We start from the raw sequence: 12,915 nt of genomic DNA, 5'->3' as shown, positions 1-12,915 counted from the left end.
AGGGGGAGCATGAGACACTCGGGCCAGCGCACTAAGGTTCTGTTAACGAATGAAAGTGAGGATGAAATACTGGAAGTGTTGGCATCATTTTTCCAATTGGCTTTCCCACTATTCACCCTTCGCCATGGTGCTTTGGGGAGGTCAGAACTTGAGTCTAACCCCAGGGGAGGACACACCCTTCCCCAGCAAAGGACAAATTTACCTGGATGCTCAGAAACACTGCAGCTGCCACCGGTAAATAGCCAGACAAACGCCTGCTTTCCCAGTGTACATACTGCTGTATACTGGGCAACTGTCTAATGGTATTAAAGAAAAAAAAAAAAGAATTGTTAAAAATGATGCTATAATATACTTGGCGTAATGGCAGGTAGAATTCACATGTCTCCCAAAACCTCACACAGCTCATCATAAAATTAAAAAAAAAAAAAGACACCAGTTGTCGCTTTCAATTTGTTTATGGAATATGAACAGTATAGCGATAAATTCGATTATTATGTTGAATCACATAAAATTGCTGATTTTTTTTTTTTTACCATTTTTTTGACCTACAAAAATGGCATTTTCATGTGTCTCGACCTAATCTAATTAAATCCTATCACTCACGTCCATGCAAAAAAAAAACACCTGGTTTTGTCAGGGCCATGATTCCTAACGTCACCTGCCCACATTTTCCCTCAGAAAACCATCTCTAGATTTGTGGTGTTCCTTTTCTTCACTAGCAGAATGAGGGAATGCATCAAGCATATTTCAAGACTCAGGTTAAGATTTGGGGTACCCAGGCCCCGGGTCATCACAACGCGTCAGCGATCAAGTGTCGCACACGTGACAAGTGAGGGTTTGCGTGCATTCCACGGGGTGTTACTGGAATGATCCCCTTTTGCAAAGCAGCTCGTCGATCCCATACCAACGGCAGAGCTGAGACTGCACCGGGTGGGACCTTGCAGCAGACCTCATCCCTGAGCTCCTTCCCCGAAGGACCTGGAACACAGACGCCTTTTTCCCCGGTGACTCCTGAAGTTTGCTCAGGACACAGACACTGCGGCGCACCAGCAGCGCTAGTGGCTTTGAGATCAGAGGAGACTCGGCGTTTTGCATGTAGGGCTGGAGCAAGATGCTCACCCTCAGGTGAGAAGCAAAATAAAAAGCAGCAGTTGTGCTCTGGGTCAAGGTGTTCTCCCTGCACCCCGCGCCCCGCCCCCCCGAGCATGCCCACTTCTGGAGAAAGTTAAGACTTCAAGTGCTTTCCTCCGGCAGAAATTTTTATTCGCGTTGGAATCTTAAACCATTACATCCCCAGTGATGCATTTTTATGTCTACAGCTGACATCTTCGTAAGAGAATGAAACCTTGGAGCAACAGCTCCGAGCATGAAGGGTGTCTGCGGTGGGCACTTAAATTATTTTCCACCTAAATGGAGCCCAGTTGTTTTTAGTTAAAATTTGATAAACCTTAAACCGGTGACCTTTCTTCCACAGAAAGGGCTAGAGTTGCAAAAAGCGAACTTTGCAGTGAAATATATTTTAAGGACCAGCTCCCGAACAAAGGCCTATTTAAAGCTGAGGGCTTTGTCAATTTATCAGCTTGTGAACATTCTGCTCCCGAGTCCCCCGCGCTGCTGAACGTATAGAACCGTGGTGCTCGCTTAATCGAATGCTATTGATTCGAGTGTGTCACAGTGATCTCATGGAGAGTAATCAATAGTAATCCAAAATCAATCAATCTCCTCTTGCACTATCATTTATCAAATCTGAATACGCCAAATTATTTGTAGGCGTCAAATTACAAAAAGGAGAAAGTGCTATAGAAAGTTCATGGTTTATACTGACGATCAAAACCAACACCTCTCTCTCTCTCTCTCTCTTTTTTTTTTTTAAGCGGGGGTGCTTTAAAAATGGACTGACTTGGACACATCCGTTATCTTCTCATCAAAGGACCTCCAAAATTGACAACAAATCTCATTCCATTCCTGAGGGGGAAAAAAATATATGACTTCTTGTACAGGAGTTTGCTGGTTCGGCACAGACCATATAAACTTACAGATGCTCCTAACTTCGTGAACAACTGCACCCCAACTTCTACAAACCTGTCACCCACCTGCCGGAAAACAAGGAGACTCCGCTGACACGGGACATAACTGCATCTTCTAACATTAGAAATGACGCTTAATAGAACTGGAGCAGGAAAAGAAATACTTAATTTCTCCAGAGGACGCACGATCCAGCGCACCTGCTTATCAAAGGAGCTGCTGTTGACAAGAAGGTTCTTTTATCAACATCATCACCTGTAACTTAGTCAAGGTAATAAATCCTCCTATTCATTACAGCTCCCTCCAAAAGCACCCCTACTATTTAACTTGAATGAAAGAAGAAGAAGAAAAAAAAAAGAGGCTCGGAGTGTCTAGAACATTTACTTCTGCGAATGTAAAAGTGTTGGCATTTTACTTCATTGCTGATAAGCTGGTACCAAGAGAAGTGATTATTCTTTTCTTATTCAAAGCCTATCAGCGTTTAGAAAAGCTCTCTCTCAATCTTATCTGGTGCTCAAACAGCAGTTACTGAAAACAGTGTGTACTGCCTCGCTCTCTCTCTGCCAAGCTATCTGATCGACCCTCAGCTAACGAACTGTATTTACACACAATCAAATGTAAGTTGTATCCTCGGAGCCCGCCAACCAGATTCTAGTTTGTCATAGGTTTCTCTGCCAGGACATTAACTTCAGCAAAATGTCAGCAGCGAGCACCCCAAACTGACAACGATCAAGAAAACACATAAAAGCACTCAACTAGAATGTATAACAAACAGAAACAAAGGAAAAACAAATATGAAAAGTTGAAGGCAGTCTCTTTGGAATTGGGGGGGGGGGATTCTGTGTATGCAAATGAGGATGAAGATCAAGCACCTGTCTTTTCCCAAAGTAACAGATTCTTTAGCAAAACAGGTGAATAGAATAGAAATTAAAAATAAATGCTGCTGGGATGGGGGTGGGAGGGAGGGGCCCAGGAAAGTTTTTAAAAACTAAGTAGGCAGCCTCCCCCACGTCAGGTTATCTCAACGTGGAGGGAGGAGTTCTATAAGCTCAGCAAAGACAATGGACAGGATCACCGAACTTACCCCCAAAACTGAAGACAAGGGGACAAGACAGAAAGCAAGGTGATCACATAGGGTGACAGGGTGAGCACCTTCTCAGGACAGATTGGTGAACAATTTAAAAAAACAAAATAAAAAAACCCTTATAAATGCTCTACATATGAAAGTTTTGTTCACGCTAAGAAAATAAACATAGTAGAACATAAATGCAATCTGCATGTTGGACCTCGTTCTTTTTCTCCTTCTGCAAACTTAACCAGCCGGTTCCACAAAGAAGTAGGAAGAAGGAGTCACCATCCAGACCCCCGTACGCAGGGGACCCCTCCATGTCTATCGATGAGAAAAACTGCCGCAGCCAGTCCGTGGTTCAGACGCGCGGAGAGACAGACCTGTTCACGTGTGGGTAGGTCTGTGGAGCATGAAAGACAACCGTGGAATTTCTAGAACATGGGAGGAAGCTGAGGTTGACTTGACTAACTGCATAACATTCCTAGGGAAGAACCTCTGCTGGGCTTCTGAGCACAGATTGTCTTTTTGGTTCTCACCTGTCTCTGCAGAATGGCTGGCGGGGGGACAGGAAAGGCCACCATGCGCTCCCACAGGAACCCAGCTCCCGATTCTGTCCAGACTCCAAGGGCACCATGAGCTTCCCTGCGATGTGCCGACCAAGTGGAGCTCAGTACCACTCAGCCCAGCTGCTTCTCCAGCTGTGACACTACAATCCCATGACTGAGGAAGCAGGTCTCACGCAAGGCTGTGGTGTAAAGGGACGTTTCTGTCATTTCGTGAGACCCAGCGCCAACTGTCTATGGTCACGTTCTCATAGGAAAGAGACATGTTTCTCATCGAATAGATCGGGTCGGCAAAGGTAGACTTACAGTTGTGAGTAGACGAAACACAGAGTTTATATTCTTGTATTACCACTTATTTGTTAATTATTGCATTGTTTATTTGTATTACTTGTCTCATTCTTATTAATATTATTGCTCTGTCATTTCGTAGCCTGACTGACGTAGGATTTGTCATTCAGGTTAACGATGGCTGGTAATTTAACCTACGTTTGCCCACCCCTGGAAGTGTTTAGCTTTCCCTTTCTTTGGCCATGAACAGTTGGTTAAAAGTATAACATTCCTCCTCAAAATACCTGAGTTGTTGTAATAGATTCACGGATGGAAAGAAAGCATTGTCAGAGTATTTTTTTTTCACCTATGGAAAATGAATACATGGCCACCTGACATTTTTGGAGAAGGTAAAGTACTACGACAATTCGGAATTATGGAGGGCAAAGGGCAAGCAGTTGAAAAACCTCCCATTTGAATGTTTCCTCAGACCCCAGTCTCTAGAGCTGTTCTTACTACCCACCATTTCTGCTAACTCTGAATGTAACTGTAGACCTTCTTTCCAAAGCAAAATACATTTTAATAAAAATAAAATGGAACAATATATCAACTGAAAAGTACACCTTTCGAAACATTTTAATTCACATTATAAGTATTCAAAGGAAGTAAGTCTATTTACGTAATGAGTCCTTTGTTTAAATTCTCAAAGGCCATTACAGAGGAGTAACATCTCCCTAGAAGAAACGAGAAAGAAACTGTCATGTACAAAGTGACCATTCGGATGGTGGAGGAAGAAAAGAGAACTTAGTGGGCTTCTGTTTCCTGTGCATAAGTTCTTGCTTTACTTTTGAAAATTTCTTTCTTTCTTTTTTTTTTTGCATATTAAATAAGCCATACCAAAAAAAGAAAAACAAAAACACTATTTTTTTTTTCTTTCTCAGAAAACGTATTTCAAGTGCAGCCCCTGTGAAAAACGGACAGGCAAAGCTCCCTTGGATTCTGCATCCTTAAGTCTGCGTTCCCCCCACATGTAAGAACACCTGAGGTTTGCCACTTCGGGCTTTAAAAAAAATAAATAAGTGCCACGATTACTTCTAACGCAGCAGAAAGATTTGAACAAGCCTAAGTTATACTCCTTTTTTTAGAACTCATTATGATCTGTTAAAGGGAAGCAGGCAGCCTGGTTCCCATCACACTCTTGGTAGCCATCAATCTCGGATATAATGCGAGCGTGTACTGGTGGCTTCTCTTTATTTAGTACCATCTTAACCAACTGTTTGCGGAGAAGCTGTATGATGAAGCGAAGTTAAATTGACACGTCTGCGAGATGCCTGACAGCCCTCCGGATGCCCAATATTAATTTGTTTTCTTTGGCTACGTAATTGCTGCCAAAGCATATTACACATAATGTGTACTTCCAATCAAAATGATGGAAAGTATAGATGCTATTTCATTTCACTCAAAGCAGTACCAGAAGGCACAGAGGAATATATACGACAAGGACTGCCTTTTATGATTAAAATAGACTTTTGCTTTTAAGCTTTGTTTATTTTTACAATGGAATCTAATCTTGGGCAGGTTCCCCATGAGTTTCACACTTTAAATAAGTATTTAATAAATGTTAAATGTCAAAAGCGAGTGTTGTCATTTATTATACCGTGAGAAAGAATTCCATAGGTTATATCTCTAATGGCTAGTACTGCATGTTATATATCTATATTCAAATGCACATACACATGTGTACCAGGATATTAAAATGGACCTGAATTGATCAGTGAGAAGCCAATTTAGTTAAAACTGTATCTTTTCTTTTATTGCTTTGCCTTAGTGGGGTCTCTTCCAAATATACATGCATTGTCATAAATTAAAGAGGCATAACATTCGAAGAAATCAAAACATAAAAAGCAAGTTTCCTCCAAACATTTAAAAAATATTTTTTTAACTAAAAGAAAAGATAAACAGACTTACGTATATACAACACACACAAAACCTAAAGCTTCTTAATTCAATGGCTTTGTGTAATTGATTAGGAAATACATTTAGAAAATACTGAGAAATATTGTCAAATCAGAGGAAAAGAAACATCTGGCCTTTCTATAAAGAACAAGCAGAGACAAAAGATGTGTTCCCTACAACTCTGGATGAAAATTATTTTTATTAGCTGAGGTTTCGTAGGAGACAGTCTAAAATGAACTTGAAACAAGAAAAGGCTGCCAGGTAAATCCTTCATGAGGCAAAAGACTGTCACTTATCACCCTTAGATGATAAAGGAGCCAACTTTGACCTGATGGGTTGGCAGAAAGAAACAGCAGACTTTTTTTTAAAACACAGAAACATCAAATTTGTTAAAGTGTTACACAGACAAACAAAGGTAGGAGATGGATCTAGGCGTTTAAACAAGAATATGAATTAGAATAGAAAGAGCATTTGGTAAGTGTTTTCTCTCGGCACTCATTCAGATTCACTAAGCAAAATCACAGACTTCTAAAATTACCTCCTGGGAAAAAAATTCAAAAATCCCTAAACCTATGATGTACTTTATACAAGTTATAGTATTTATTAATTTTCTATATTTCCTTGTAGCAGAAAAAAATTAGCTAGTGACGTATTTTATACCGTGCAGAAAAATGAAATTCATAGTTTGCATTTATTTGGGGAAAAAAGTCATGTTTACATTAAAGTATATTTGTCAGATCCAATTGTAGAAGAAAACAACGTAGCCACAAGCTAATTCGAAACTCTATCTTGTGTAGGGGCCTGACGATTAAAGCATGCATTTACTATCTGTAGTGTAATTCCTATTTTACAAATAATTTATGATGACTAGATGTTGAGTTTAGGATTGAGAAAAATTAAAACTTCATAAAATCAGAAACAAGTTTACTTATTAGGCTACCTGGTAACTTGTCTTTTATACAGTAATTAAACCAACTGAGGTTAAAAATCAGACCTGATAAATACTAATACCAGGTTAAAATCCTGTCTGGAAAATTTCACTGCCAACTGATTAGAAAAATACTTGAGATCTACTTTGTAATATACATGTACCTGAACACTCCTAGCTGCAGTCCTATAGCCTATACATACATCTATTCCCATCTATCTGCACATTTCACGTGCATATTACATACCACACACACACACACACACACACACACGTGCATTCTATCTGCTGAATTGGATGTTAAAGTGCCTTATGAGTATTTATGTTTTTACATTGGCACACACCACATATATCCATATACACATGGCTATGAAAATAATAATTAATGGCAAAACATACAAAATACAGTCAGAAGAATGTCAACGGCGGAGATGCTTGGTGTCATGCCTCCACAATCAAATATACACATAAGTATGATTGCAGAAAGAGAGCCTAAATATTTCACTGTCAGAGAATGAGGCGGGCTGCAATTCATTTCTATCTCCTGTGCTTTAGGACAATGACAATTTAATACAAGGCCAGGGGATGTAAAAGAGATAAAAACTGAACAAGCTGGACCAGTGTAATCAAAGATTTTCTCCAGAGAGCTGGTGAGGGCCGGAGCTCATATGCACTTATAACACATCAACCCTGCATTGTTTCTCTCTTCCACAAATTTGCTATGAAGCAAAAAATCAGAGCAAAGCTTATTTGCCCCACGACTTGAAAGTTCTACGGTCCCCCAAATGCTCTCCTCTGATTTCTACATGCCTTCTCGCTGATTCTATAAAAGTTTATTTTATATTAATGCATTGCTTCCATAGAAGCCACTGCTATTAATTGCCATTGCTGTGACAAAGTATCAACCCAAAGCCCAGATTTTCATTTGTTTTATGGAATCACGTAAGCAAAAACCTTCGGAACCGAACAGCATTTTAGGAGTAATACAAAGAATTATTTTGTTTGAATCACTAGGCTAAAAGAAACGTGGAGGAATTTTTCACAAGTGACACGGACTTGAGATTGGGCATTGTGCCTACCTTTCAAAAGAATGGTCTCTTCTTTGTCTGGAGTTCTGGCACGAGAGAGACTTCTCGTGAAACTATTGTTAAATAGACTCATCGAGAAGTTACCTGCCCTGTGTGATGAATAGCGCCATGAACCTAAAATTAATTGCAAAAGTATGACCTGGCTAATGAGATGGTCCTTATCTTTTTTCAGCACAGGGATTTTTCTGCTGGCTCAATATTTGACAAAAAAAAAAAAAAGCCTAAAGTATTATTAACTAAGTAAAAATCTGATTAAAAGACCTCAGAGACACAAATGATCATCCATTCTGAGATCTGGGGAAATTTGGAGTTAAAACTGATTTCCTGCATTATTTTTAAACCTTGACTTCTTGTCTTTTTGACTTTGGGATGAACTATATATATATATATATATATATATATATATATATATGTATACATATATACACACACATATATATGTATATATATACATCCATACATACACACACATATATATTTTTTTTTCCTCTGGCTTCTATTAGCATTTTTTAAGAATGAATTACAATACCATTCTTTATAAGATGGCCAATATATATTCCAGGTCAGATTAAATCAAAGAAATTTATCAAAGGCCGTCAATTTAGAATTAAAGGGGAAAAAAAATGACACCTTATTGGGGAGAAAACACTAGAAAAATGATCATCCATGCAAGAGAATTAATGGCTATCCACAAGGGCTTTGCTAATAACATGGGTTAATTACCGCTGTAACACGCTAGGCTCAGTAAATAAAACAGCAGTGCCATGGACACATTAAGACGAGAAACCATCACTATAAGAACCGACCAGCACCCTCACCCTGGCCTCTGCCCAGGCAACTGAAAGCTGTTTTCCAGCCCTTTCGGTAACAGGAGGATTTCTGAACTTACCACCAAACGTGGAGGGCGACACACAAATACAGTCACACAAAGGACTGGCAAACACGGGGTCCCATCAGCGACTCATCACTCCCATTTCAACCCTTATGGCATGAACTCAGAAGCACTTTTTTTTTTTTTTTTGCTTACCCCAAGGAGAAATCCTATATTACATAATCCACACTGTCTGGCTATCTGGACTATATATAGCTTAGGCTACATATACAACTAGCAGAGGTTATTTAATTTTTAGGAAAAACAGAATGAATCTGTTTGCTTTAGAGATGCGAGGGTCAAGATTACTAGACCACAGCTCAAGAACACTCACCCTTGAGTGTAGCTGGTTGTCACTGTCAGCGATTTACAAAGAAATGATCTGAAAACCCCTCCGACACTGCCTACCTTTAAGGCTGCAGGTGTTTTCAGCAGATTTAAAGAGAAGAAACAGGAAGAAAAGTAACAGAAGCTGCAAGTCTGGAGTTGAAGTATTCTTTCTTAGAAAAATAAACTTAAAGTGGCTGTTCATAGTTCTCAAATAATATCACATCTAAAGTGGCTCAGGCAAGCTCCTACTTAAAAACAAACAAACAAACAACTGTATCCACTCTGATTTAGGCTCAGTGTTATTGGTGATACTGTATACATTTTTCCAACCTGCCTATATTTATCCCATATATTCTGACATTATAGTATTACTTTTGGATAGCTATATTTCCATTTACTTTAGCTTTTAACTAGGACAGAAAAGGCCGAGGGGAAAAGAATCAAAACCCTGGAACAAAAAGAGTAGACCATACAAAATAAAACTTGCAGAGCTCCCAGCAGGAATCTTCAAACCCAAACCTGTTTCATTTTCAACGTCTGGGTTTCCATTGATCAAGCTGAAATTTACTGGACGGTTCCCTCCTTGTTTTGGACTGTTTGAATTGCCTTTCCTTTTTCCAACAGCTGTAACAACTGTTACAACAGTCAGTAAAATGAAGTCCGCTCCCTAATCCTGTAGGCAACGTTACATTTTAATCAGAGGTTGAAAGGGATCCGTGTGATGAGCACACTCATTTAGAATGATTACATTGACATATGTCAAAATGAGCCAAGATATTATTTTCATCTATTTATGCTATCAGTTATTACTGCTATTAAACATGAAACCAGCTTTCAAGTATTACATTCTTTCATGTGCCGGCAGATATCCTAAAATTAAAAAATACATAGTTCTAAGTTAACAGTTTAAGCTCTCCTAATGGTGGTCAAGAAATTGTACGAACCTTTTGCAACAGTCTCCGGAGCAGAAATGGTCCAATATTTCCCTCTGATGCTGCGTTGGTTTCATTTCTATGTATACACACACGTGATGGGGTTTAACCCAGTGCAATTACTATGAATATTAATAGCATGTATAAATTCTGTGGTTTATTAATTGAGACAGAGAGGCAGATGCGTTGCTTAGCATTAGATCTTTCTGTCTGTCCGGTGAACCACGTAACCATCAGAACTGCACCCAGACAATAAATCTGTATTTTTTAAAGATGACTTTTAATTGAGCCAAAAAAAAAAAAAAAAAAGCTAGTTTGAATCTTGCGCCAAAGCCAAAGGACATGTGCTCCGATTTCACATAAATGCATCTGTTTTAAGAGGCTTATCTAGACGAATTATTCAAATTAGCTACCCGAAGTTAAATTCGAGAAAACTACTTTAAAAAGAAGCCTCTGGGGATTTTTAAAGTTTGTCTCTTTATTTAAGAGAGAAAGTTCAGAATCCGGGTGAGCTGATAAGGCATCCTTCCTGCCAGGGAGACATTTTAAACCCTCAACTCTCCAGCCCCAGGTCCACGAACCTTCCAATTCCACTGGGGGCGGGGGGGCAAAACTACCTTTGTTTAGTTTTCATTTTTATTTTCACGCCATTTAAGGTCGTTTCTGCCTCTGAGTGTTTCGAACAGACATCCACACAGCCTTCGGATCTTTTAGTTCTTCCTAAGTCCTACTCTTGGCTAATACCCCGTGTGAGTGTGCGGGTGAGTGTGTGGGTGTGGGTGTGAGCGTGCACACACACACACACACGCACACGCACACTCATACATACGCTGGCAGCCAAGGAGACTGCAAGTCACTTTCATTTCTTTCTTAATTACCAAGCAGTGCAATACGCAGGCAGTAAGGACAGCTAGTGGGCATTCACCTATAGTGCACTGCCTCATCTTCTCGACTTTTATATTTTCCTCACAATCCACAGAGAGAGAAGCTTGCCAAGAAGCACGCTTTTCAGAGTCCTAACAGTTGGTATTACGGTAATGAGAACGCACAGCCACAGAAAGACGAGCCTGTGAAACCTCCTGTAATAGACTAATATTTTATCTTCGCCGTGGATTGAAATTAAGTTTATGACCTATTCATTTACACAAGAATGCCTAATTTACTTCTCCTACCCCCGTCTCCCTTCTCCCCCATTTCTGGCCACCCAAACATATAGATCCATGCGCATCAAGATATTCCTAAATACGAGTTAAACCGCACGTAAGAACAAAAGTACTTTTTCTGTATTTTCTTCTGGACATGATACATGAAACAAATCCACACTGTCTATTCAAGGGGAAATTTCAAAAGTCACTACTGTTTCTTCTTCTTCTTCTTTTTTTTTTTCCTTCCCCTTAAATATTTATAATGTGTGAAAATCTCATGTTACTTAATGGACTGATTTGTCCGTTAAGTGCTGACTTAACGCTAACCATGCAAATAACATTATTCTAGCCTTGAATTGCAAAGGGCCAGTTTTGAAATTGTTCTCTGAAGGAGCATTAGTAAATGTGCCATTTCGCCTCTAACTCTGCCGGGTAAGAAATGACAAGGAGCTGAAAATATCTGTCACACTGCAAATACCTAAGAAGCACTCAATAGTATAAATCATTTTGAATATTGTATTTTAAAACATCTCTCCTCGGAAAATGGGTCCTCGTCAAAGATGCATTTTAACAGTTCACTAAGCATTTGTGCCAACTGCCTATTCTTAGCACCTGAATAAGAAGTGACTGTCACACAGCTGTTTTACTGACAGTCACTGAGCTTTGCGTCAAAGGTAACATTGTAGTCAAGAGAACAATTCTCGACTTAGTGAATTAGGAGATCACCCACCACACAAAAGGCACAAGACAGACACAAACAAGCACTCGTGCACAGAAAACACTCGGGCATTACCTGAACAGGGTGCAAAGACCCATTCTGTCCACCCCCTCCACCCTCGCCCCCCCCCCCCACGCACGCACCCCCACGCCGAGTTTTAAAAAGGAAAGAAAAAGGTACCTACTCTTCCTCGTAGTGCAGGGGAAAAGATTCAGGGAGGCAAAGTTCTACCGAATCCATGTGCGGCCGGCAACCATTATGCGCGCACCCCAGCAATAAATCAAAGTTTCCTTGACACAGCACAGCGCAATTAACACAAATGTTCTCCTAGTGACAAGCCTATAGGCACAGCCAGTTGGGACCAAAGCTCTCACACTCTCCTAATCAAGGACTTAAAGCCCCGATTGGAGCTTATTAATATGAAGTAGGGCTTTACATATGCAGTCCCACCGGCCCAGCCTCGCAGCCGATTGGGGGGCCTCTGCCCAATCAGGACGCAGCGCCGGGAGGCTGCTGGAGCGCGCAGCCAGGCAGGTAGCAAGTGTGCAGACGAGCCACGGGGTGCAAGCAGAGTGGGAGAGGGGAACGCAGCCCGGACGAGCTGCAAAGGCTCCCGTGCATGCTGGGCTCGCCCCCCCCCCGACCCCCTCGCTTGCTTGCTTGCCTGCCTGCCTGCTTGCTTTAACCCCCCCTTTCCCTCCTGGGAAGCTGCCAAACAAACCCCAACTAACTTAACTCTCTGAGCACTGGAGGCCTGGGTCTCTGCCCTCAGCTGCGCTGCCGGGAACAGAAGAGCTCACGCAGACGCAGCTAATTGGGGCCAGGCTCCTGCGGAAGGTAGAGAATGGAGTTTGTCCTGCTGTGGTCTGTGTGTCCTCCACGGGGCGGGCTGGCTGCTTGTTGGGTGCCCTCGTGGCTCGTGCGTTCGTCAGCGCGGCCCTTGCTGTGTTCCTGCCCCACAGATCCTGGGCGTTTTAAAGGGTCAGAGACATTCTTCTGGGTTGTGGGGCAAGTGAATGGAGA

The 12,915-nt window shown here is 41.0% G+C and overlaps 1 protein-coding gene across 1 annotated transcript in view; it reads right to left on the bottom strand.

The window, feature by feature from the left end:
• ESRRG (estrogen related receptor gamma) overlaps positions 1-12,286 on the bottom strand; it is a 208,121-nt gene extending 195,835 nt beyond the window's left edge. The window contains exon 1 of the mRNA XM_036277516.1: positions 12,077-12,286. Within this exon, the coding sequence (XP_036133409.1) occupies positions 12,077-12,132 (56 nt within the window). The 5' untranslated portion in view covers positions 12,133-12,286. The remainder of the gene's footprint in view (positions 1-12,076) is intronic.
• Positions 12,287-12,915: the final 629 nt, after the last annotated feature.

Source organism: Molossus molossus, unplaced genomic scaffold (assembly GCF_014108415.1).
Source record: "Molossus molossus isolate mMolMol1 unplaced genomic scaffold, mMolMol1.p scaffold_m16_p_23, whole genome shotgun sequence".
In the NCBI taxonomy this organism is placed as follows: domain Eukaryota; kingdom Metazoa; phylum Chordata; class Mammalia; order Chiroptera; family Molossidae; genus Molossus; species Molossus molossus.
Note: the sequence above shows the minus strand (reverse complement) of the source record. Positions and strands in the feature narration are given on the sequence as shown.